The sequence below is a fragment of the Saccoglossus kowalevskii genome, chromosome 6, assembly GCF_978046115.1.
Source record: "Saccoglossus kowalevskii chromosome 6, keSacKowa6.1, whole genome shotgun sequence".
NCBI classification, from domain to species: Eukaryota; Metazoa; Hemichordata; class Enteropneusta; family Harrimaniidae; genus Saccoglossus; species Saccoglossus kowalevskii.
The window spans coordinates 21,932,144-21,958,512 of NC_140646.1; the positions used below are offsets into that span (position 1 = coordinate 21,932,144).

Sequence of the window (26,369 nt, forward strand, 5' to 3'; positions counted from 1 at the left end):
GCTTGCTAAATAGCCCATGTGAAAACAGAATCTCAGGTGGTCATGCTATCAGACTTGTTTTATAAAAAGCATTTATCACATCTGTCATTCACGCCATTATACGAATACAAAGAGTCACTGGTGGCTAATGAAGTTGAAGTCATGTTTTCACTAAGAGTGTTTGGTGATCCCAGTCTATACTAGTCTTGGTTACTAAAGACACAACTTGCACTGACACAATCTTAACTACATTGGTTGGAACTGTATGCAGGTCATTCATATGGTGACCAAAGGTACACATTTGGCCCCTGTTGCATGTTACGCTATTCATTCATTTGACGTACTAGATACTTAAGTGTACATGGTAGTCTAATTGAGTCAAGAATGCTCAATGCCTGATAGAGTTGCACAGATACCAGGTAATATAAAGCCAGGTCCAAGTGTTGATTCCAGTGCATTTGGGTCTAATGGTTGCTTAACCCTGTGGTAGCGATGGTTGAGTGGGATTATCTTGGATCAAAGGTTCCTGTGAAACAACCATGCTTGAAAATACATAATGCTCTGTATGAAGAGGTCCTTGAACAAGTTAACCTTTGCATCAGTTGACTACAGGGCAGCCAATAAGCCAAGTTGGAGAAGAGTGAACTGGTTACAGATGTTTCCATACATAGAAAACATGGAATGTCGTTCGAACAATTATAAAGAAACTGTATACAACTCCTGTCCTAGCTATATATGGAAAGCCTTTTGAGCTTTATACAGACTCTAGCACTATGTGACTGGGAGGTGGACTATATCAAGCTCACGAATCAGAAAGAATTGGGAAGCCAAGACCCTTGGCATTGTGCTAGTAGGAGTTTAAAATGTACCATAACTGAGAAATTCAATGACTACCTCTATATTATTAATGAGATAGATAAGTAGATAGACATATATTTTGTTCAGATTACACAGTGTCCATAATATACGAATGTTGACTTGTAAAAATAAGTTATCTACGAAAATTGTTCTCGAAAAAATGAAGTCTCTTCACAGTTACTTATTCAATGTGCTTGCTGTAATTACATAACACAGCTTCAAAATTATGTGTCGCATGGAGCTAGAAAATCATAGTATGGATGAATATGACATGTTATTCAATGTATTATTTCATTTTCGAGACATCACGGACACACAAATGAAAGAAATAAGTCTATTTGTTGGCGAGCTGGGATGTGCATGTGGACATCGTTAACTGAATAATGTGACAATGACATGTCGTAAACGTCCAGGAAACTTACACCCATACCAGAAAACATTTTCCTCGTTATTGTGTTCATTTGGAATAGCGTCCAGTCGCTACTATGGACGTGACTGTACCGCGTCGTGTGCTCCCTCGGGTGGGAACTCTTGATGATAACGATAGCGCCTGGGCACCGTGACATAAGGCGTTGAACAGCACTGTGCACATGGTGTAGCCTTTCCATATATGATCGATTCGTCCACGACTCGAAATGATACGTCAGGCTCAAGGTAACGATGATATTGCACGATTGTAAGCTGTCAAGCACGTCTGATTCGTATTTATCGTTCTTGAATTCCGACCAAACTGAACCGATCCGAATAGCTGGAAATTCAAATAAAATTGATACGTTGTATTCGTCGCTGGTCAATAGTCGATGCGCCCCAGCGGCTGACATTGTCCTAGTCATGTTAACACGAAAGAAATTCTGCCACATGCGCACTGTCGAGTCACCTAAAAGGTAAACCGACTTTCCTCGCAGACACTCCAATGCTTGTTGCAAAGTAAAATGTCTAGCTCTGCACACAAGTGACTGCCATGTTTCTCCATCGATCCAGAATCCATCGCTGATAGGTATGGGAAGCTCTGCAATACATGGTTGGAGGTTGTCAAAGTTACTGTCATGCCTCCCTGAAATAAACAAAACATATGCAGATTAATACTAGTACATTATTACTCACTATTTATGTTTCCCACAATTCGAGTAAATTTAGACAAATATTTCACACAATATCTATATGATTACACTATGAGTGCATCTTTAAAGAGCACTAGTCGAAGTGCAGTGATGCGCTTTCAAAGTGTGTGTGAACATGAGGTTATTACGAGAATACCTCAAAGTATGCATGAAGACATTACAGCTGGAGTATCGACGGACGCGAAGCGGCATACTGTCTGAGTGCATACTTTGATGTATTCTTGTAATAACCGCATCATTATACATCTTTTTTTCATAGATACATCATTTGGGAATGCCGAAATCCAAAAAGTTTGGAACAGAAACAGCGAACTTCTTTGTGTGGAGTCTGGTCAAACCCTGATGACAGCCATGTTTGATTTTATTATTAGAGGACACTCACGCGCGTAATCATTCCATATTTGGAAATCGCATTTCTTTATATGGTAGGATGAAAATACCCTGTAAAATACCGCAAAATTACACACGCTGTAACTTATGTATAATGATAAATGATATGTACACGCGTTGTGTTTGTCACGTTGGAGGCACGTCGAAAATGACCCCATACCGTGCAACAATTGTACCGATCAAACTTACCTTGAATTTCAAGCTTGAGTGGACTTCCTGCCAGCTTAGTCATTATATGTGGTCTGTAAAGAGTTAATAAACCGGGTAATAGACGTGGATACGGAGATCAATTGCATCACAATGTGATACAACAATGCTGTTTCAAGTTGTATTGCTGCAGCAGCAAAACTTAGTTGGAAGCTTTTTCAATGTTGAGTAACTTTCCTAAAACAAATCTAAAAGATACAGCTTACCAGTGTCTGGCGTATCCTGACGTATTGCGTCGTTTATTGAATAGATTGTTACTTTGCCCGAATTCTTCTTCGGAAGCGCACCAAAACACAACTAATGTTTGCTCAGACTAACAGTGGTCACATGAGTGAAATCGTCGTAAAATTGCGATTGAGGAAACAACTCGAGAGTTTAGTGTGTGTCTCAGATTAATTTTAACAGAATATGCATCACAACGAATATTGGTTTCATAGTATAGCAATAATCTACAGGAATGCTCGGTAACATCTGGTGTGGATATCCTGTGAATACGGAGACTGTTGCATTTATTACGTAATAGTTGACACGAAAAGCTTTAAATTGTGCCGACCAAGCATATGTCTACGTGACGTTTTTTACAGAGATTCAACGCATCGGGTTACTCGCATTAATACAGGACATGCTATAAAGGTATATAATTATAAATGCCAGTAGTGTAGTGTAGTGTAGTGTAGTGTAGTGTAGTGTAGTGTAGTGTAGCGTAGTGTAGTGTAGCGTAGCGTAGCGTAGCTTTTTTAATTTTATATATTATTTTATTATATTATTTTATTTTATTTTTTCTATATTTTTTTAATCTTTTTGTAATCCATGATTATGAAAGTATTAAAAGAACTGCCAGCGAATAAATATTAAACCAAAAAGTATATGAAAACTAAATAATTAAATAAAAAAATAAAAAACAATGAAAACCCCAAACTAGGATCTAGATTGAGTGTAGTGAAGTGCAGTGCAGCGTAGTGTAGTGTAGTAAAGTATAAAGTGTTTCTTTTACCTACCCTTTGAACAAATAGTCTACTTCATACTCGGATACAATTTTTTCGGCAGCGTCACTCAGAGAAGACTTCTTGACTCGAGTGTACGTAAGCGTCTCACACGGTAGACTATCAGCTTTCTCGCATACAAACACAGTGTTCCCCAGTGAATTACGATTTCCAAACTCGCACACATCTTCCGCACTTCCGGTTGAACCTGAGACATAGCACACAGACGTTTCATTCGTTGTCACGTTTGAGAATATACCAGTCCATTCTATACGTCGTTCTCGTGGAAGAAACGATGTCTTCAACCAATGTACGGCTTCGCGTGGGTGAACCAGAATTACGTGAATACTTGCCGACCCATTCCAACCAGCATAAAAGTGTACACTATATGTACCATTCATGTGATCAGCAACCCTGCCAGCCGTACTGACATTTCCGCCATTTGACATCACCGCAAAAAAGAAATCACCACCCACGTTTTTTCGCATATTTCTTGAGTCATATGTTTCAATAGTGACGTGTACAATTTCACCTTGTTTGATATCAGAGTGATTGCCGCTGACCAATCGCAATCTGCGTAATATGAATAATTAGCATAATTAACATTACCATCAAAAGAGAAAGTTGCATTACGCGCATCTTCATACTATATCACGTGATGCCCACATATCAACCAATCATGCCAACGTATTACTAATTTATTCATATGTTCAGTACAGTGCGGTTTGATGTAATATCGTACAGATATCTCCACAGATATGGAAAGCCATGACTGTCTTATCCTACTCATTTACATTACATTATAGGCATTTATCACAACGTGATAGGCATTTACCACAACGTGATAGGCATTCGCCACAACGTTATAGGCATTTACCACAACGTGATAGGCATTTACCACAACGTCATAGGCATTTACCACAACGTGATAGGCATTCGCCACAACGTCATAGGCATTTACCACAACGTGATAGGCATTTACCACAACGTCATAGGCATTTACCACAACGTGGTAGGCATTTACCACAACGTGGTAGGCATTTACCACAACGTGGTAGGCATTTACCACAACGTGGTAGGCATTTACCACAACGTGGTAGGCATTTACCACAACGTGATAGGCATTTACAACAACGTGATAGGCATTTGCCCCAACGTGATAGGCATTTACAACAACGTCATAGGCATTTACCACAACGTGATAGGCATTTACCACAACGTCATAGGCATTTACCACAACGTGGTAGGCATTTACCACAACGTGGTAGGCATTTACCACAACGTGGTAGGCATTTACCACAACGTGGTAGGCATTTACCACAACGTGATAGGCATTTACAACAACGTGATAGGCATTTGCCCCAACGTGATAGGCATTTACAACAACGTCATAGGCATTTACCACAACGTCATAGGCATTTACCACAACGTCATAGGCATTTACCACAACGTGGTAGGCATTTACCACAACGTGGTAGGCATTTACCACAACGTGGTAGGCATTTACCACAACGTGGTAGGCATTTACCACAACGTGGTAGGCATTTACCACAACGTGATAGGCATTTACAACAACGTGGTAGGCATTTACAACAACGTGGTAGGCATTTACAACAACGTGATAGGCATTTACAACAACGTGGTAGGCATTTACCACAACGTGATAGGCATTTACAACAACGTGGTAGGCATTTACAACAACGTGGTAGGCATTTACCACAACGTGATAGGCATTTACAACAACGTGGTAGGCATTTACAACAACGTGATAGGCATTTACAACAACGTGGTAGGCATTTACAACAACGTGGTAGGCATTTACCATAACGTGATAGGCATTTACCACAACGTGGTAGGCATTTACCACAACGTGGTAGGCATTTACCACAACGTGGTAGGCATTTACAACAACGTGGTAGGCATTTACAACAACGTGGTAGGCATTTACCACAACGTGGTAGGCATTTACCACAACGTGATAGGCATTTACCACAACGTGGTAGGCATTTACAACAACGTGGTAGGCATTTACCACAACGTGGTAGGCATTTACCACAACGTGGTAGGCATTTACCACAACGTGATAGGCATTCGCCACAACGTGGTAGGCATTTACCACAACGTGATAGGCATTTACCACAACGTGGTAGGCATTTACCACAACGTGGTAGGCATTTACCATAACGTGATAGGCATTCGCCACAACGTGATAGGCATTTACCACAACGTGGTAGGCATTTACCACAACGTGGTAGGCATTTACCACAACGTGGTAGGCATTTACCACAACGTGATAGGCATTCGCCACAACGTGGTAGGCATTTACCACAACGTGATAGGCATTTACCACAACGTGGTAGGCATTTACCACAACGTGGTAGGCATTTACCACAACGTGGTAGGCATTTACCACAACGTGGTAGGCATTTACCACAACGTGGTAGGCATTTACCACAACGTGGTAGGCATTTACAACAACGTGGTAGGCATTTACCATAACGTGATAGGCATTTACCACAACGTGGTAGGCATTTACCACAACGTGGTAGGCATTTACCACAACGTGATAGGCATTCGCCACAACGTGGTAGGCATTTACCACAACGTGATAGGCATTTACCACAACGTGGTAGGCATTTACCACAACGTGGTAGGCATTTACCACAACGTGATAGGCATTCGCCACAACGTGGTAGGCATTTACCACAACGTGATAGGCATTTACCACAACGTGATAGGCATTTACCACAACGTGGTAGGCATTTACAACAACGTGGTAGGCATTTACCATAACGTGATAGGCATTTACCACAACGTGATAGGCATTTACCATAACGTGATAGGCATTTACCACAACGTGGTAGGCATTTACCACAACGTGATAGGCATTCGCCACAACGTGGTAGGCATTTACCACAACGTGATAGGCATTTACCACAACGTGGTAGGCATTTACAACAACGTGGTAGGCATTTACCACAACGTGATAGGCATTTACAACAACGTGATAGGCATTTACAACAACGTGGTAGGCATTTACCACAACGTGATAGGCATTTACCACAACGTGGTAGGCATTTACCACAACGTGATAGGCATTTACCACAACGTGGTAGGCATTTACCACAACGTGGTAGGCATTTACAACAACGTGGTAGGCATTTACCACAACGTGGTAGGCATTTACCACAACGTGGTAGGCATTTACCACAACGTGATAGGCATTTACCACAACGTGATAGGCATTTACAACAACGTGGTAGGCATTTACCATAACGTGGTAGGCATTTACCACAACGTGGTAGGCATTTACCACAACGTGGTAGGCATTTACCACAACGTGATAGGCATTTACCACAACGTGGTAGGCATTTACCACAACGTGATAGGCATTTACCACAACGTGATAGGCATTTACAACAACGTGATAGGCATTTACCACAACGTGGTAGGCATTTACCACAACGTGATAGGCATTTACAACAACGTGGTAGGCATTTACCACAACGTGGTAGGCATTTACCACAACGTGATAGGCATGTACAACAACGTGATAGGCATTTACCACAACGTGATAGGCATTTACCACAACGTGAAAGGCATTCGCCACAACGTGATAGGCATTCGCCACAACGTGAAAGGCATTTACCACAACGTGATAGGCATGTACAACAACGTGGTAGGCATTTACAACAACGTGGTAGGCATTTACCATAACGTGGTAGGCATTTACAACAACGTGGTAGGCATTTACCACAACGTGATAGGCATTTACCACAACGTGATAGGCATTTACCACAACGTGGTAGGCATTTACAACAACGTGGTAGGCATTTACCACAACGTGATAGGCATTTACCACAACGTGGTAGGCATTTACAACAACGTGGTAGGCATTTACCATAACGTGATAGGCATTTACCACAACGTGGTAGGCATTTACAACAACGTGATAGGCATTTACCATAACGTGATAGGCATTTACCACAACGTGATAGGCATTTACAACAACGTGGTAGGCATTTACCATAACGTGATAGGCATTTACCACAACGTGATAGGCATTTACAACAACGTGGTAGGCATTTACCATAACGTGGTAGGCATTTACCACAACGTGATAGGCATTTACCATAACGTGATAGGCATTTACCACAACGTGATAGGCATTTACAACAACGTGGTAGGCATTTACCACAACGTGGTAGGCATTTACCACAACGTGATAGGCATGTACAACAACGTGATAGGCATTTGCCACAACGTGATAGGCATTTACAACAACGTGGTAGGCATTTACCACAACGTGAAAGGCATTTACAACAACGTGGTAGGCATTTACCACAACGTCATAGGCATTTACCACAACGTGGTAGGCATTTACCACAACGTGGTAGGCATTTACAACAACGTGGTAGGCATTTACCACAACGTGGTAGGCATTTACCACAACGTGGTAGGCATTTACCACAACGTGATAGGCATTTACAACAACGTGATAGGCATTTACAACAACGTGGTAGGCATTTACCACAACGTGATAGGCATTTACAACAACGTGGTAGGCATTTACCACAACGTGGTAGGCATTTACCACAACGTGGTAGGCATTTACCACAACGTGATAGGCATTTACAACAACGTGATAGGCATTTACAACAACGTGGTAGGCATTTACCACAACGTGGTAGGCATTTACAACAACGTGGTAGGCATTTACCATAACGTGATAGGCATTTACAACAACGTGGTAGGCATTTACCACAACGTGATAGGCATTTACAACAACGTGATAGGCATTTACCACAACGTGATAGGCATTTACAACAACGTGAAAGGCATTTACAACAACGTGGTAGGCATTTACCACAACGTGGTAGGCATTTACAACAACGTGGTAGGCATTTACCATAACGTGATAGGCATTTACAACAACGTGGTAGGCATTTACCACAACGTGATAGGCATTTACCACAACGTGATAGGCATTTACAACAACGTGGTAGGCATTTACCACAACGTGATAGGCATTTACCATAACGTGATAGGCATTTACAACAACGTGGTAGGCATTTACCACAACGTGATAGGCATTTACAACAACGTGAAAGGCATTTACAACAACGTGGTAGGCATTTACCACAACGTGGTAGGCATTTACCACAACGTGATAGGCATTTACAACAACGTGATAGGCATTTACCACAACGTGGTAGGCATTTACAACAACGTGGTAGGCATTTACCATAACGTGATAGGCATTTACCATAACGTGATAGGCATTTACAACAACGTCGTAGGCATTTACCATAACGTGATAGGCATTTACAACAACGTGGTAGGCATTTACCACAACGTGATAGGCATTTACCATAACGTGATAGGCATTTACAACAACGTGGTAGGCATTTACCACAACGTGATAGGCATTTACCACAACGTGAAAGGCATTTACAACAACGTGATAGGCATTTACCACAACGTGATAGGCATTTACCACAACGTGATAGGCATTTACCACAATGTGATAGGCATTTACCATAACGTGATAGGCATTTACAACAACGTGGTAGGCATTTACCATAACGTGATAGGCATTTACCATAACGTGATAGGCATTTACAACAACGTGGTAGGCATTTACCATAACGTGATAGGCATTTACAACAACGTGGTAGGCATTTACCACAACGTGATAGGCATTTACCATAACGTGATAGGCATTTACAACAACGTGGTAGGCATTTACCACAACGTGATAGGCATTTACCACAACGTGAAAGGCATTTACAACAACGTGATAGGCATTTACCACAACGTGGTAGGCATTTACCACAACGTGATAGGCATTTACCACAACGTGATAGGCATTTACCACAACGTGATAGGCATTTACAACAACGTGGTAGGCATTTACCACAACGTGATAGGCATTTACAACAACGTGGTAGGCATTTACCATAACGTGGTAGGCATTTACCACAACGTGATAGGCATTTACAACAACGTGGTAGGCATTTACCACAACGTGATAGGCATTTACAACAACGTGGTAGGCATTTACCACAACGTGGTAGGCATTTACCACAACGTGATAGGCATTTACAACAACGTGATAGGCATTTACCACAACGTGGTAGGCATTTACAACAACGTGGTAGGCATTTACCATAACGTGATAGGCATTTACAACAACGTGGTAGGCATTTACCACAACGTGGTAGGCATTTACCACAACGTGGTAGGCATTTACCACAACGTGATAGGCATTTACCACAACGTGGTAGGCATTTACCACAACGTGGTAGGCATTTACCACAACGTGGTAGGCATTTACCACAACGTGGTAGGCATTTACCACAACGTGGTAGGCATTTACCACAACGTGGTAGGCATTTACCACAACGTGATAGGCATTTACCACAACGTGATAGGCATTTACCACAACGTGGTAGGCATTTACAACAACGTGGTAGGCATTTACCATAACGTGATAGGCATTTACAACAACGTGATAGGCATTTACCACAACGTGGTAGGCATTTACCACAACGTGATAGGCATTTACCACAACGTGGTAGGCATTTACCACAACGTGATAGGCATTTACCACAACGTGATAGGCATTTACCATAACGTGATAGGCATTCGCCACAACGTGATAGGCATTTACCATAACGTGGTAGGCATTTACCATAACGTGAAAGGCATTTACCATAACGTGGTAGGCATTTACCACAACGTGATAGGCATTTACAACAACGTGAAAGGCATTTACAACAACGTGATAGGCATTTACCACAACGTGATAGGCATTTACCACAACGTGATAGGCATTTACCACAACGTGAAAGGCATTTACCATAACGTGGTAGGCATTTACCACAACGTGATAGGCATTTACCACAACGTGATAGGCATTTACCACAACGTGGTAGGCATTTACCACAACGTGATAGGCATTTACAACAACGTGGTAGGCATTTACCATAACGTGGTAGGCATTTACCACAACGTGATAGGCATTTACAACAACGTGGTAGGCATTTACAACAACGTGGTAGGCATTTACCACAACGTGGTAGGCATTTACCACAACGTGGTAGGCATTTACAACAACGTGGTAGGCATTTACCATAACGTGGTAGGCATTTACCACAACGTGATAGGCATTTACAACAACGTGGTAGGCATTTACAACAACGTGGTAGGCATTTACCACAACGTGATAGGCATTTACAACAACGTGATAGGCATTTACCACAACGTGAAAGGCATTTACAACAACGTGGTAGGCATTTACAACAACGTGATAGGCATTTACCACAACGTGAAAGGCATTTACAACAACGTGGTAGGCATTTACCACAACGTGGTAGGCATTTACAACAACGTGATAGGCATGTACAACAACGTGGTAGGCATTTACCACAACGTGATAGGCATTTACAACAACGTGATAGGCATTTACCACAACGTGGTAGGCATTTACCACAACGTGATAGGCATTTACAACAACGTGATAGGCATTTACCACAACGTGATAGGCATTTACAACAACGTGATAGGCATTTACCACAACGTGATAGGCATTTACAACAACGTGGTAGGCATTTACCATAACGTGATAGGCATTTACCACAACGTGAAAGGCATTTACAACAACGTGGTAGGCATTTACCACAACGTGGTAGGCATTTACAACAACGTGGTAGGCATTTACCACAACGTGATAGGCATTTACAACAACGTGGTAGGCATTTACCATAACGTGATAGGCATTTACCACAACGTGATAGGCATTTACCACAACGTGATAGGCATTTACAACAACGTGATAGGCATTTACCACAACGTGATAGGCATTTACAACAACGTGGTAGGCATTTACCACAACGTGATAGGCATTTACAACAACGTGGTAGGCATTTACCACAACGTGATAGGCATTTACAACAACGTGGTAGGCATTTACAACAACGTGGTAGGCATTTACAACAACGTGATAGGCATTTACCACAACGTGATAGGCATTTACAACAACGTGATAGGCATTTACCACAACGTGGTAGGCATTTACAACAACGTGGTAGGCATTTACAACAACGTGGTAGGCATTTACAACAACGTGGTAGGCATTTACAACAACGTGGTAGGCATTTACAACAACGTGATAGGCATTTACAACAACGTGATAGGCATTTACCATAACGTGATAGGCATTTACCACAACGTGATAGGCATTTACCACAACGTGATAGGCATTTACAACAACGTGATAGGCATTTACCACAACGTGATAGGCATTTACCACAACGTGATAGGCATTTACCACAACGTGATAGGTATTTACAACAACGTGATAGGCATTTACCACAACGTGATAGGCATTTACAACAACGTGATAGGCATTTACCATAACGTGATAGGCATTTACCACAACGTGATAGGCATTTACCACAACGTGGTAGGCATTTACCACAACGTGATAGGCATTTACCACAACGTGATAGGCATTTACCACAACGTGGTAGGCATTTACCACAACGTGATAGGCATTTACCATAACGTGGTAGGCATTTACCACAACGTGATAGGCATTTACCACAACGTGGTAGGCATTTACCACAACGTGATAGGCATTTACAACAACGTGATAGGCATTTACCACAACGTGATAGGCATGTACAACAACGTGGTAGGCATTTACCACAACGTGGTAGGCATTTACAACAACGTGGTAGGCATTTACCATAACGTGATAGGCATTTACCACAACGTGGTAGGCATTTACCACAACGTGATAGGCATTTACCACAACGTGGTAGGCATTTACCACAACGTGATAGGCATTTACAACAACGTGATAGGCATTTACCACAACGTGGTAGGCATTTACAACAACGTGATAGGCATTTACCACAACGTGGTAGGCATTTACCACAACGTGATAGGCATTTATCACAACGTGATAGGCATTTACAACAACGTGGTAGGCATTTACCACAACGTGAAAGGCATTTACAACAACGTGGTAGGCATTTACCACAACGTGGTAGGCATTTACAACAACGTGGTAGGCATTTACAACAACGTGATAGGCATTTACCACAACGTGGTAGGCATTTACCACAACGTGGTAGGCATTTACCACAACGTGATAGGCATTTATCACAACGTGATAGGCATTTACAACAACGTGGTAGGCATTTACCACAACGTGAAAGGCATTTACAACAACGTGGTAGGCATTTACCACAACGTGATAGGCATTTACCACAACGTGGTAGGCATTTACCACAACGTGGTAGGCATTTACCACAACGTGGTAGGCATTTACCACAACGTGATAGGCATTTACCACAACGTGGTAGGCATTTATCACAACGTGATAGGCATTTACAACAACGTGATAGGCATTTACCACAACGTGATAGGCATTTACCACAACGTGGTAGGCATTTACCACAACGTGGTAGGCATTTACCACAACGTGGTAGGCATTTACCACAACGTGATAGGCATTTACCACAACGTGATAGGCATTTACCACAACGTGGTAGGCATTTACCACAACGTGGTAGGCATTTACCACAACGTGGTAGGCATTCATCACAACGTGATAGGCATTTACAACAACGTGATAGGCATTTACCACAGTCAGCTGGCATCGGTGTCGCTGGGTACGGGTGTATTATGATAAAGGGAAGTTGTGCAACCAAATTTGCCGAGTTCGCAGTTTTCCGCCAATAAAAAAATGTATAAGGCAAAAACTCACGGTTTTTTAGCATTTTTGTAATAAAGACATTATTCTCTATCAATAATCCGCCCAAAATAGGAACATTTCTACTAATTCTTGTGTTTGTCCGACGTTTTTCGAAAAACCTGCGATAAGGCTGCGAAAGTAGAACATTCCGGACGGGGTGAAACGGAAGAGCATCGCTAGGCGATGGACGCGGGGCTTTTTGGCAACGACCGCAAACGTATCCGTGTCCAGCCATTGGTTGGCCACGTAGAGATCAAAATACGCGTTCTATTTTTACGCGTTAAGTTTGGCTCTTCCGTTTTACCCCCTCTGGAATGTTCTACTTTCGCAGCCTAATCGCAGGTTTTTCAAAAAACGTCGAAAAAACACAAGAATTAGTAAAAATGTTCCTGTTTTAGGCGGATTATTGATAGAGAATAATTTCTTTATTACAAAAATGCTGAAAACCCGTGAGTTTTTGCCTTAGTCATTTTTTTATTGGCGGAAAACTGCGAACTCGGCAAATTTGGTTGCACAACTTCCCTTTATCATAATACACCCGTACCCAGCGACACCGATGCCAGCTGACTGTGGTAAATGCCTACCACGTTGTGGTAAATGCCTATCACGTTGTGGTAAATGCTTATCACGTTGTGGTAAATGCCTATCACGTTGTGATGAATGCCTATCACGTTGTGGCGAATGCCTATCACGTTGTGGTAAATGCCTTTCACGGTGTGGCGAATGCCTATCACGTTGTGGTGAATGACTATCATGTAATGGTGAATGCCTATCACGGTGTGGCGAATGCCTATCACGTTGTGGTGAATGACTATCATGTAATGGTGAATGCCTATCACGTTGTGGTAAATGCCTATCATGTTTTGGAAAATGCTTATCACGTTGTGGCGAATGCCTATCACGTTGTGGTAAATGCCTATCACGTTGTGGTAAATGCCTTTCGCGTTGTGGCGAATGCCTATCACGTTGTGGCGAATGCCTATCATGTACTGGTGAATGCCTATCACGTGGTAAATGCCTATCACCTTGTGGTAAATGCCTATCACGTTGTGGTAAATGCCTATCACGTTGTGGTAAATGCTTATCACGTTGTGGTAAATGCCTTTCACGGTGTGGCGAATGCCTATCACGTTGTGGTGAATGACTATCATGTACTGGTGAATGCCTATCACGTTGTGGTAAATGCCTATCATGTTGTGGCAAATGCTTATCACGTTGTGGCGAATGCCTATCACGTTGTGGTAAATGCCTATCACGTTGTGGTAAATGCCTTTCGCGTTGTGGTGAATGCCTATCACGTTGTGGCGAATGCCTATCATGTACTGGTGAATGCCTATCACGTGGTAAATGCCTATCACGTTGTGATAAATGCCTATCACGTTGTGGTAAATGCCTATCACGTTGTGGTAAATGCCTATCACGTTGTGGTAAATGCCTATCACGTTGTGCTTAATGCATATCACGTTGTGGCAAATGCCTATCACGTTGTGGTAAATGCCTATCACGTTGTGGTAAATGCCTATCACGTTGTGGTAAATGCCTATCACGTTGTGATAAATGCCTATCATGTTGTGGTAAATGCCTATCATGTTGTGATAAATGCCTATCATGTTGTGGTAAATGCCTATCACGTTGTGGTAAATGCCTATCATGTTGTGGAAAATGCTTATCACGTTGTGGCGAATGCCTATCACGTTGTGGTAAATGCCTATCACGTTGTGGTAAATGCCTTTCGCGTTGTGGCGAATGCCTATCACGTTGTGGCGAATGCCTATCATGTACTGGTGAATGCCTATCACGTGGTAAATGCCTATCACCTTGTGGTAAATGCCTATCACGTTGTGGTAAATGCCTATCACGTTGTGGTAAATGCCTATCACGTTGTGGTAAATGCCTATCACGTTGTGGCAAATGCCTATCACGTTGTGGCAAATGCCTATCACGTTGTGGTAAATGCCTATCACGTTGTGGTAAATGCCTATTACGTTGTGGTAAATGCCTATCATGTTGTGGAAAATGCTTATCGCGTTGTGGCGAATGCCTATCACGTTGTGGTAAATGCCTATCACGTTGTGGTAAATGCCTTTCGCGTTGTGGCGAATGCCTATCACGTTGTGGCGAATGCCTATCATGTACTGGTGAATGCCTATCACGTGGTAAATGCCTATCACCTTGTGGTAAATGCCTATCACGTTGTGGTAAATGCCTATCACGTTGTTGTAAATGCCTATCACGTTGTGGTAAATGCTTATCACGTTGTGGTAAATGCCTTTCACGGTGTGGCGAATGCCTATCACGTTGTGGTGAATGACTATCATGTAATGGTGAATGCCTATCACGTTGTGGTAAATGCCTATCATGTTGTGGCAAATGCTTATCACGTTGTGGCGAATGCCTATCACGTTGTGGTAAATGCCTATCACGTTGTGGTAAATGCCTTTCGCGTTGTGGCGAATGCCTATCACGTTGTGGCGAATGCCTATCATGTACTGGTGAATGCCTATCACGTGGTAAATGCCTATCACGTTGTGGTAAATGCCCATCACGTTGTGGCGAATGCCTATCACGTTGTGGTAAATGCCTATCACGTTGTGATAAATGCCTATCACGTTGTGGCGAATGCCTATCATGCAATGGTGAATGCCTATCATGTAATGTAAATGAGTAGGATAAGACAGTCATGGCTTCCCATACACAGACATTTTCTTTGCCATGATTTGTAATTGTAGTTGTCGAACTGTGATTCTATTGTATGCGTGAATTAACGTACACCTTCTACAAATGTCCAGTATAGTTCATACACCATACAATTTATTTTGAAATATTTTTCACTTTATCAGAATAAAGGGTTTGTGATCAATATGCCTTGTATAGAATGAGAGAATACTTTATAGGTTTGTGATGCAAGAGTTACGTCATATACATGTTTGTTGTTATAACAAGTGTAGTTTGTTTAACAACCTGCATTGTTAGGCAACTAAAATGTGTCTAAATTTTTATTTCTAAAACAATCTTGAAACCAAGAAAAATGTTAATTTAGTTTGTTTCATGTAATGTTTTATTCGATTTTAGACCCTCATCAACGGACGTTTGACGCAATGTATTGATTTTGATAGCGAAACGCGCGCCCTCAATGTTACCTTGACTTTCTTGGTGACGTCATACCACCTGACAGCGAAGTGGGTTCGGCTGCATTCAATAAGTGATCAGTACCGTGGACACCGTTGTACGATTCGACGGATTTTGGAGAAATTACCATTTTAGGGCGCCATTCATATCTCCCATAAATCTGAAAACGATAAAAAATGTGAATTCTAAAATGTGAATGTACATTTACTAAATGATTAGAGGGTTTTCAACGGGGTAATAGTTTTCCAGGATATACAAGTGAAAGTTAACATCTATAATGCATTGCATATATGCAGAATAATATTACAACGTGACACGTTTTAACTCTGCTTGAACTGTCTTTAAGTTAAAGTGGGGGAGTCGTCACCTGCGCATGCGTCAAATGGCCATAGTGTGTCATTGTTTGCAAACAAACTTCTACCCATGAGCCTTTGCGTTTTTAGCGCGTGTTGTTATCACCGTTGGGACTCAATTCCCGCGCGTGCGCAGGTGACGATCCTCCCGCTTTAATGTAAGTACTTACATACTAGATATATTGTGTACATTTGTTAATTTGAATATTGCATGGTCTGTCTCAAGAAGACAGAATTCATGATATCTCATCAGGCCTTAGACGCTAATTGATATCCTAGATCTCATTGCGAGCGAGTGTGCCGCGAGATTCGTTTTTACCCTTCAAATATTAGGCCCCCCGTCATCACGCCCTCTGTTCCCATGGCAAATGTAACCGTGGTATTTAAAAAAAAACACGGTTGTGGTGGAAGGAGAGAATAGAACACTATTTGAAGGTTACAAACAAGTCTCGTAACTTTTCACTCTCAACGAGATCTCGGCGACCATCGATTCATTTCTACATAATGTGAGTAATCAAAATATAATCTCACGAGAACAAAATCACGTGGCGTATCTATACGTATTCTCCACAAAACGATCACAACATATCACTCCACTTGTCGAACACAATTCATAATATCGATACAGTAAAAATGTCGGTTTTACAGCACTCACACACAACCGTATTCGGTCGATGAAAAAAAAGGAAAAATAATGCAGTATTTGTTACACGCACCGAAACAATTCGTGCACATACGTATTACAAAATCTCATTGTTTCATCGAACACTTGCCATTATATAACTGCAATCACAGTTCATCGCGGTTATTCATAATATAATGCATTCATCTGCATACAACATCAAACAACAATATTAAAAAAAATACATGTTCTCATTTCTTACTTCATTTTTTTAAAGAGAGAATGTCTTTTTGATGCAGAACTCATACAGTATGTACTGGTAATCGTAGGGTATTGCGTGACTTCATGTTTAGTATAATAACATGTTCGTTGTATTCAAACCTAATTTTTACAATTCGAAAGCATTATTACCATAGTAAATTGTACAGATAATTAATGCACACAACGCATATCCTAAAATTGATATTTACAGAATAACATTTTATATATTGTACCTAATAATAACAATAACACACCTACCATTATATAAATAAATACCCCTAATATCATAACGTACATAAATAACTGTCTGTTTCGGGTGAACATTTCTTCAAGCATGTCTAATAACGAAAAATAACCATAGATATTATAAAATTTATATTAGGCAATTTCGTAAACATAAACAGCAACAATCGCTTGGTTATCATATACACTACGCAAAGAGAACGTCGATCTTCCAGGGTCGATCCTTCAAATCTTCTACTGATACTATACCGGGGAAATCTAATTACATGATATATATTAGACTGTCGACAATCTGTTATTAATAATAAATATTGTGTATAAACGTAATAGGCGTGAATAAATCTCGAACGCCGGGACAGGAAGTATGGAATGCTGTCTGGCACGACCGACTGTCCGGTGCTGCAATTCACTGGTAATATTTCTTACCAGATTCGGGTACTTTCATATGCAAATGATAGTCGCGCAAATGTCTATCATTTTATCGTGGTCAATCGTGAAAAGGGTCAGGGGTCGCTGTGTACTAGGATCGCCCACGACTTACGCGAAGTTATTTTTAATGTACTATACGCGATCGCGAAACTTTCCACAGCAGTTTTTGATATCATAACACAAACAAATCTTGACGGATGCATTATAAAAGTGCTGGAACGTTTAGACTACCATTATATTTCTTGCAAAGAATACCAGCGAGACAATATTGCAAACTACACAGAGGGGAGAGACGTGTTCGTCTGCGTGCTGTGTTTGACATTCGTCTTGCCAAAAAGAACTCGTTTCGAAACCAGGGATCCCCCACTTTCAGTTGCCATTCTCTTAGAGGAAAATTCCTGCGACCTTTCCAATAACTTTCGCTTAGTTTGTTGAAATTTCTTCCTGAACTCATCCATGTTTTATGAAGAGTCCACATTTTCTGCACGCATACGAATTCAGGCTGGCAAGATGTAGATCGATTGTCTCTACAAATCCGCATTTCGTAGTTCTGTTGGTCCTCCGTTTTTTTATATTTTCTATTTGGCTGCCACAAACAATGCACGTTGTTTCCGTGGTTCTAGGCGATTTAATAGTTTTCTTTGCTATTTTTGTTTGGAGTGACCTCTATTCATTGTGTTCATAAAATGAACAACCAACACATTCAGGAGGTCATTTAGAATACATTTGCATACACCATGTTAATATAATTTATTTTGTGACGTAAGCATCAACTATGAATTATTCATATCAACTAGAAACCTGCAGACGTGGACAGTCTCTCGGGACTAAAGTCTAGGAAAATGTCGAATGTCTAGGAAAAACAATTACATTAGGCCCGAGGACTGTCGACGGTCTAGATATATGTATAAATATATAGATATATTTGTTCATTTACGTATGACCCATTTTCTTTGAACGATTATTATTTACGTCATCACACCAATATCCGGGATTTACATGAGTGAAAAACCCGTACATTTGTCGTGACACACGAAAACTTGAATACACTTTACCTATAAGTCGCCCTCGTTTCAATGACTTCAATGGGTGCGACGGAGACATTCGATATTACTTTGATCTGTAGTCGTCCATAGCACTGATGATCATGTTTGAGAGATGTTTTAGATGAAAAAAGAAAAACGAATACATAATCAAAAACAGTTGTCGTATAAACTTTTTTAATGGTTAATTTATGTAATGACACATCGTGAAATGTTCTTTACTTTAAAAAAGTGGTTTTATTTTACTGTGACACAAGTATGAACATCAAAGTAATTGTCACACAAAATAGGTGAAAGTCACCATTGTTTTTTATAGTTAAAATAACTCATAACATGATGAAAATAGTTGATAGATTTCACGATGATTATGAGATTTTAAGGATAAATATTTTCCTGAAATAATGGAGAGGAAAATTGAATATTTTCACATTATTTAAAAAAATTAAAATCACACTAAGTGTACATATGTAACACATTTGGAATAAAATATTGCGAACAATTTGTGCCCCTAATATATGATAAATGTATTGCCACGAGAAGCGAATTTGAATATGGTCCAGACATTTACATAGGCTCACAAATGAAATGTGCATATTTAATGTAAATGATGGACCAATCGAGCGAACGCGCGTAATTAAACCATGGCCCAGTTATTGTATCGACGACTTCGCGAAGCTGCGTGGCTATACATGGCGTAATATGATAACGACTTATGTAAATGATCACAAAGAACAAGATTTGCTTATACCCATGGACCACATAGACCCACTGTATAACATTTATATGCGAGCATACATACATCGCCGCCGCTGTATGTTTCTGTTCCGACCTTTAATCGTTGTCTAATGGTAATACAATGCCATGCTAAAAGTCGCCGTACACAACCAAAACGTTTATATAAATACCTGGATTAGCCCTCATGGTACTGATAAACAACAGCAGAGCGGAAAAAATCCGTCATGGTCATATTAGATTGTGCCGTGGCGTTCGTCTCAAAGAAAACATTGTGACGGTTGACACGGGGAACCACTGCAATCATTCAAACGAAAAACACACACTGCAGATGTTACCTTGAAAATCAATCTATTTAGGATTATATTTAATTTGTATGTCGCTTTCGTTCACAATATAGCGTCATACTATATTTTAATTTTAACCGTGCACTAATTCGTAATGATTCGTAGACGGGATCTGTATTAACTCACGGGGTCACGGGGTCACTAAATATGATTAAAATCTTACGTAGATATAGCGTCTGTGTTTTTTTTCAGTTATTATAAATTTTTATTTTATTTTTGTTCCGTGACTGTCTCCTCCCGCCGTGTGTTGCTATGACTGGCGTATACATGTAGTATGTGTATTCATTGTCTTATTAGAATGTATTGGTAATGAATTTACATTAAATTAATGAGTTAAGTATCCTGATTTCGTTGAAATTCTTAAAGCGTGCGAAATATATAATATACCTTGCTAATATTTTCAACAAACAATTAAAATTTGTTATTAGCATTTCCCCGGATATATCAAACTAAAAGCTATTTGTGAAGTCAAAATAGAGAGTCATTACGCATCATTTACTTTAGCCAAGAGTTTCAATTCATATAAGCCGTTTATACGTAATGTCTAAGTAGTCATCTTACTAGTGAGAAAATAAAGTCAAAAACATTTATCTTCATAATTAATTGCTGATTTTCAGCTATATTCAGAATACGTTATTCTGCTAATGACAATATGATATATATGGAATAAGATGGCCAACTGAATATTTTTGGTATATTCCATATACATTCTAAATAATGTTATCAAAATATATTGCAGATTTGATAGATAGATTACAGATACGGCCCGTCATTGATTTTATTGTTGGATGAATTGTTTACAAACAGAAGGATTTCCTCAATGATTATGATATGTACATTTAAAGTAAATAAATTTTACTATAATAGAATCCACGTGATATTAACAATTTGTATGCAATAATTTTTCTGTCAATATTTTAATGGAACATTTTACACATGTTTTAGGTAAGTTTTCTTTGCATACACTAAATTAATAAAAACATGTTCACCCAGAACATAATACATGTATATAATAGGTACATTATTAGGATATGTCAAGTTGTGTAGTTGCCATATGGTGTAATAGTACATGATATTATATGTAACACTGATATGCAGTCGTGTTTCGGAAACAGATTTATTCATGTGTTGGACATCTAACCGGAACAATTAATACATAGGTTGGTATGCAAGCAAGTCACTCCATTGGTGTTATTAGCTATTGTTCATTAGGTTTGTTTCGGATGGCAGCCACAGAAGTGTTTTGACGATTAATATTTAGTAATGTATTGTATGTGGAGATATACAATGGCACCAACAATGTAGTCTGTCCCTGCCACCCCTTCAAATGTACTTAAACACTTAGTTGGACCAATGAGTCATACCATGGCCCTACAAAACCCATGGTGATACGAACAGAAGGGGGCAAGAGTGGTAGCTGGTACAGGTTACAGGATACAAAAAAAAAGGCATTTTACGTTTTCACAGGAAATAAAATGAAAGTTCCGTTTACAGTAAAAAATAGATTTTTACACTTTACAGATAAAGCAAATTCCTAATTACATTTTACATTTTTATAATATATTTGATTATTTGTATTACGAATCAACATTTGGAATTGCGTTCGAATTGCTACATTTAATGTAGAAAATACTTTATACGCTTACAAATAATAAGATCTTTGTACAAATTACGAATAAAAAGCTGATTACATTTTACAACTTGCCCATGTCTACAAAATTACGTTTTTTATTTATTTAAATTACATCGTTACGAAAATAAAAATAATTAATTACAGCTTACGAAAATACCCTTTGTCGACCCTCTTTACACGCACAGTTTACGACTGAATCACAATTGATGCTTAGTCACAGAATGCGATAAAGCTTTAGCCTCCATTATTATTATTCCTATGCACGTGTTTACAAATGAGCACTCGTGATTTAATCGAGGTCATATGTTGTACGGGCGCTCGTAATTGTGTTTCCCCAATCCGAACAATAATCATGGACAAATGGTAGTCATTCACGCTATACATACAGCGTCCACAATTTGGTTTTGTTTTTGTTAATTAAATCGCGATTGGACGTCGACTGCCATTCTATTTGCAAAAATAAGTTTAATAACATCATCAATGTGTCAAATACTATAAAAGTTAAAAACAGTGAATCGACGGTTGACTGTAATGTCGAAAGCGCATAATGGCATGAGTTTACCAGTTCGTATGTATGTAATAGTGCACATGTGGTGCGAAGTTACCTGGGACGAATGTGAATATATGGTACAAATTAACCTTGTGGTACCAAGTGACTTGGGACGAAGTGATTTTGGTACAAAGTGATGGTGTCCCTGTGTGTACAACCCGCTATCTGACCACGTTTAGGTAGTTAAGTAGTTAAACGCGTGCACACCTGCGACAATAATGGAATGGATGATTGAATTCATCTTTATTAACAATCAAACCACAATAGGAGGATCGAACTGTATTAAAAGGTACCAAAGCCTCCGCCCACGTCACATTGATATTCATTGTTGCGTCCACGAGAGCCCGATTTGTTTTAATTGCATTCTTAATTGGATTTTCGTTGTAACAAGAAAGTTAACAAGCGAATAAATATTGCAAACATTTATAATTCCTTCTTGAGCATTTGGTGGACCATGTCATCAAATAGCAAGATGGCATGTGTTTTTCTGTATTTGGGCGCAGATGGCGCACAATATTAAGTCAAAATGCTGTGTCTATTGATATTACCAATACTAACGTATGGGGCGCAAATCTGGGGTTTTAGAGAGTGTAAATGTCTAGAACGAGTCAAATATCTTGCCTGTAGAATGTTTCTTGGTGTTTCAAATAGACCACCAAATAGTAGTATTCTAGGAGAATGTGGGAGATATCCTATCTTAGACTATCTGTACTCAGCGAAACGCTGCATTAAATATTGGGCAAAATTAATTTCCATGCCAAATTCAAGGTAACCCAAGAAATGTTACAATATGCTATACAAGATCGAAAGGTCGTGAACCAGAACAAAACACACCTGGATCAGTGACATCCAAAACTTACTTTCAATTTGTAATATGAATGATGCTTGGCATGCACAAGAAGTTGGAAATGTTAATGTGTTTATAAATACATTTGTGGAACGATTCAAACAGTATCTTTCTTTGGTATGGCGGGCTGGTATGACTTGTGTACTTTAGACAAGTTAGATACTTACTGCGAATTTAAAACTACCATAGAATCAGAAAGATATTTGTTTTCTGTTCATATTCGAACCCATGTGTAATCACTATCTCGGCTACGATGTTCATCACATTGTTTACGAATTGAAAAAGACAGAGCTCATCTAGAAAAAGATCAACGGACGTGCGAGCTTTGCAATATGAATTCTATTGAAAACGAGTTCCATTATTTATAATTTTTATAACCACATTAGATGTCTCTATATCCCACACTACTACTGCACCCCACCAACTGTAAATAAATTTATCGAATTATTGAAAACTCAAAATGATGTACTTCTACAGCGTTTAGCTGCGTTTGTATTTAATGCTATGAAACTTAGGAGGGAAGCCGCTGAAATATTGTAAATAATTTAAATATTTTGTATTTACTGTTTTGGGCCGATGGCCATGTATCAGTTAATAAAGATCCTACTGAATTGTGTCTATTGCATATATCCCCACATGAGACACCATTGTATAATGGATGCACGGACTCATGGTTGATGGTTCGAATCGTCCGCATTGTTGCGTCCACAAGCATTACGTTCAGCTCAGGAGTGAATATAATTTATGTTTTGCTCCGATGAGCATATAGATGAGATGTTTACTATCCGGGGAGTTAAGATGAGTTCAAGCATTGACCCATATTAGGCTCACTGACACGTCTACCCGGAGTAATGTAAATCCATATATCTGTACGTTTTCCGTTACGTGCTGTGTACAAGGCGCTATGATCCCAACGAAGAGCGTTTACGAATGTTCTTCCTAGTGTAAACAAACATTGTTTTCTGTAAAATTATTTGTGTTCTATATAGACGTTGTCTGTCTTGTATGAACTCTTAATTACCCATTTTTATATATATATTTTTTTGTATTTAATAGTATTTTATTGGGTTGTTCAGTTCAAATACATTTTACATCACTGTAATAAAGATATACATTCCTCAAATAAAGTGAAGTTTTACATTATTTTTAGAACTTACGGTATGTAAATCACAAATGTGATGATTAGTAATCTACTCTAGAGAAGTTATACAATAATTTGAGGATCTGTACCTCACTGTAGAGAAGCTATTCATGACTGAGATTTTATACATTACTGTAAAGAGATACATGTAATACATTATTGTAAGATCTCGCACAATGTACCTCATTGTAGAGCAGTTATAAATTACCTCGAGGATTTACACCATACCGCAAATTTTTTGTTACAATTTTAAGGAAATTTCCCCATTTTTTGATATGGAAATTGAGCTTATTTTTTCTAATGGCAATTCAATATTTTGGATACTTTTTAAGAATCTTTTCTACGCCATTAAACTCTAGTCAGTTTTTGTTTTTTGCACCTTGATATATAGATATAGAGTTTAGCCACTCTATTTTTATATTTAAATATTCACTCAAGTATAAATAACTACCTCACAAAATTGTGACAAACACAGGACCATTGCTTCGTTATTGACGTGACTCCATGAAATAATTGACTGCCGTTCTTTTTTGCGCATATATACTTCGAAATACCGTGAAAGCTGATTTTGTTTGAATTGATTATATTGTTATATGAACACGGGCTTCCTGTCCGGGACCTGGGAAATTTGCCTTGCTTGGCTTGTAACACTTACACGTAGAAATACCAGATTCTGCCCAAATGAATACACATTAGTTCATTACAGATGGTCCAGCTTTATTCACCCAAGCAGCCAGCTTAGGCATCTAGCTCCATGGCTGAGGTAACCCCTCGCTGTACAGTTCTCCCCTGCTTCTCCTATTACAAAAGGTTACAAACTCCCTATATTAAAAGTCAAACTTGCGATAAGCCAATCGCCGCAGTCGTTGGCACGATCTCATTATTTCCAGGGATGTGTCTCACGGTTTATATCTTGTAAAGTCGCCACTACTAATTACAATAAGTAAACAATCTATTTATCAAAATCCTAAAATATGTGTTTATAATCTCTACCCTAAACATGCCAGTTGTTGATTCTAAACAATATTCCAACGGCGTGGGATTGAAATATGCGAACATGAAGTCGCTATCATAACAATATGACTATTTAACAATTATATTGACTCTTGACTTAGAATAATACCTCAGTCCGCATTTCAGATTTGTCGATATTTTCATTCAGTTCCATAAGCCAGTCAGCCATTCAAAGTGAGTTATATTTATTGTAGTAGCTTTCTGAGCCAAAACGATGATATGCAATGTGTCAGTGATGGAATAAGCCTGAGCATCTTGATGCGCTAGACACTGACTAGACACGAACTTAATTTGGTTTTCTAACCAAAGCGTATATCCGACATTGACAAATAAATGTACGTATTGATTAAAACCCACATTGCATATGAGATCCTGCAATGTCAATCACTGTAAATATGCGTATACATAGCATAACAAGAAATCTGCTTTTGAAAATTAATAGCTATATGTTCACTCATTAAATGTATTATGGGTTCAATATTATGATAGGTCACGCTGTTACGTCTAAAGTTTTAGTACATGACATTATATGTAACACTGATAGGCAGTCGTGTTTCGGATACGGATTTATTCAAATGTTGACATCTAACTGGAAGTTGAATCGACTACGAGCATGATACCCCAGTGGTGTTATTGCGATTAGCTACAATCTGTCAATGAATGATAGCTTATATGGAACACCACGCATGACATGATATGGAGCTCGTCAACAATTCAATCT

General features: G+C 39.4%; 1 protein-coding gene across 1 annotated transcript; it reads right to left on the reverse strand.

Moving 5' to 3' along the window:
* Positions 1 to 861: 861 nt before the first annotated feature.
* Positions 862 to 20,420, reverse strand: LOC102808337 (NXPE family member 4-like). Its single transcript, XM_085500801.1, has 7 exons — positions 20,290 to 20,420; positions 19,397 to 19,479; positions 17,928 to 18,007; positions 16,445 to 16,593; positions 3,554 to 4,111; positions 2,538 to 2,590; positions 862 to 1,891 (listed from the first exon to the last, which is right to left on the reverse strand). The coding sequence occupies exons 2-7, from the start codon at positions 19,443 to 19,445 to the stop codon at positions 1,143 to 1,145; spliced, it is 1,638 nt and encodes a 545-aa protein (XP_085356927.1). The 5' UTR covers positions 19,446 to 19,479; positions 20,290 to 20,420; the 3' UTR covers positions 862 to 1,142.
* Between the last annotated feature and the right edge of the window lie 5,949 nt (positions 20,421 to 26,369).

Coding starts and splice junctions, on each gene's coding strand:
- LOC102808337 (XM_085500801.1), bottom strand. CDS start 19,445: ATGTCTCCGTCGCACCCATTGAAGTCATTGAAACGAGGGCGACTTATA. Junction 18,008..19,396: donor GAAACGAGGGCGACTTATAG/GTAAAGTGTATT, acceptor TTTCGTTATTAG/ACATGCTTGAAGAAATGTTC. Junction 2,591..3,553: donor GTAGACTATTTGTTCAAAGG/GTAGGTAAAAGA, acceptor AACTCTTTACAG/ACCACATATAATGACTAAGC.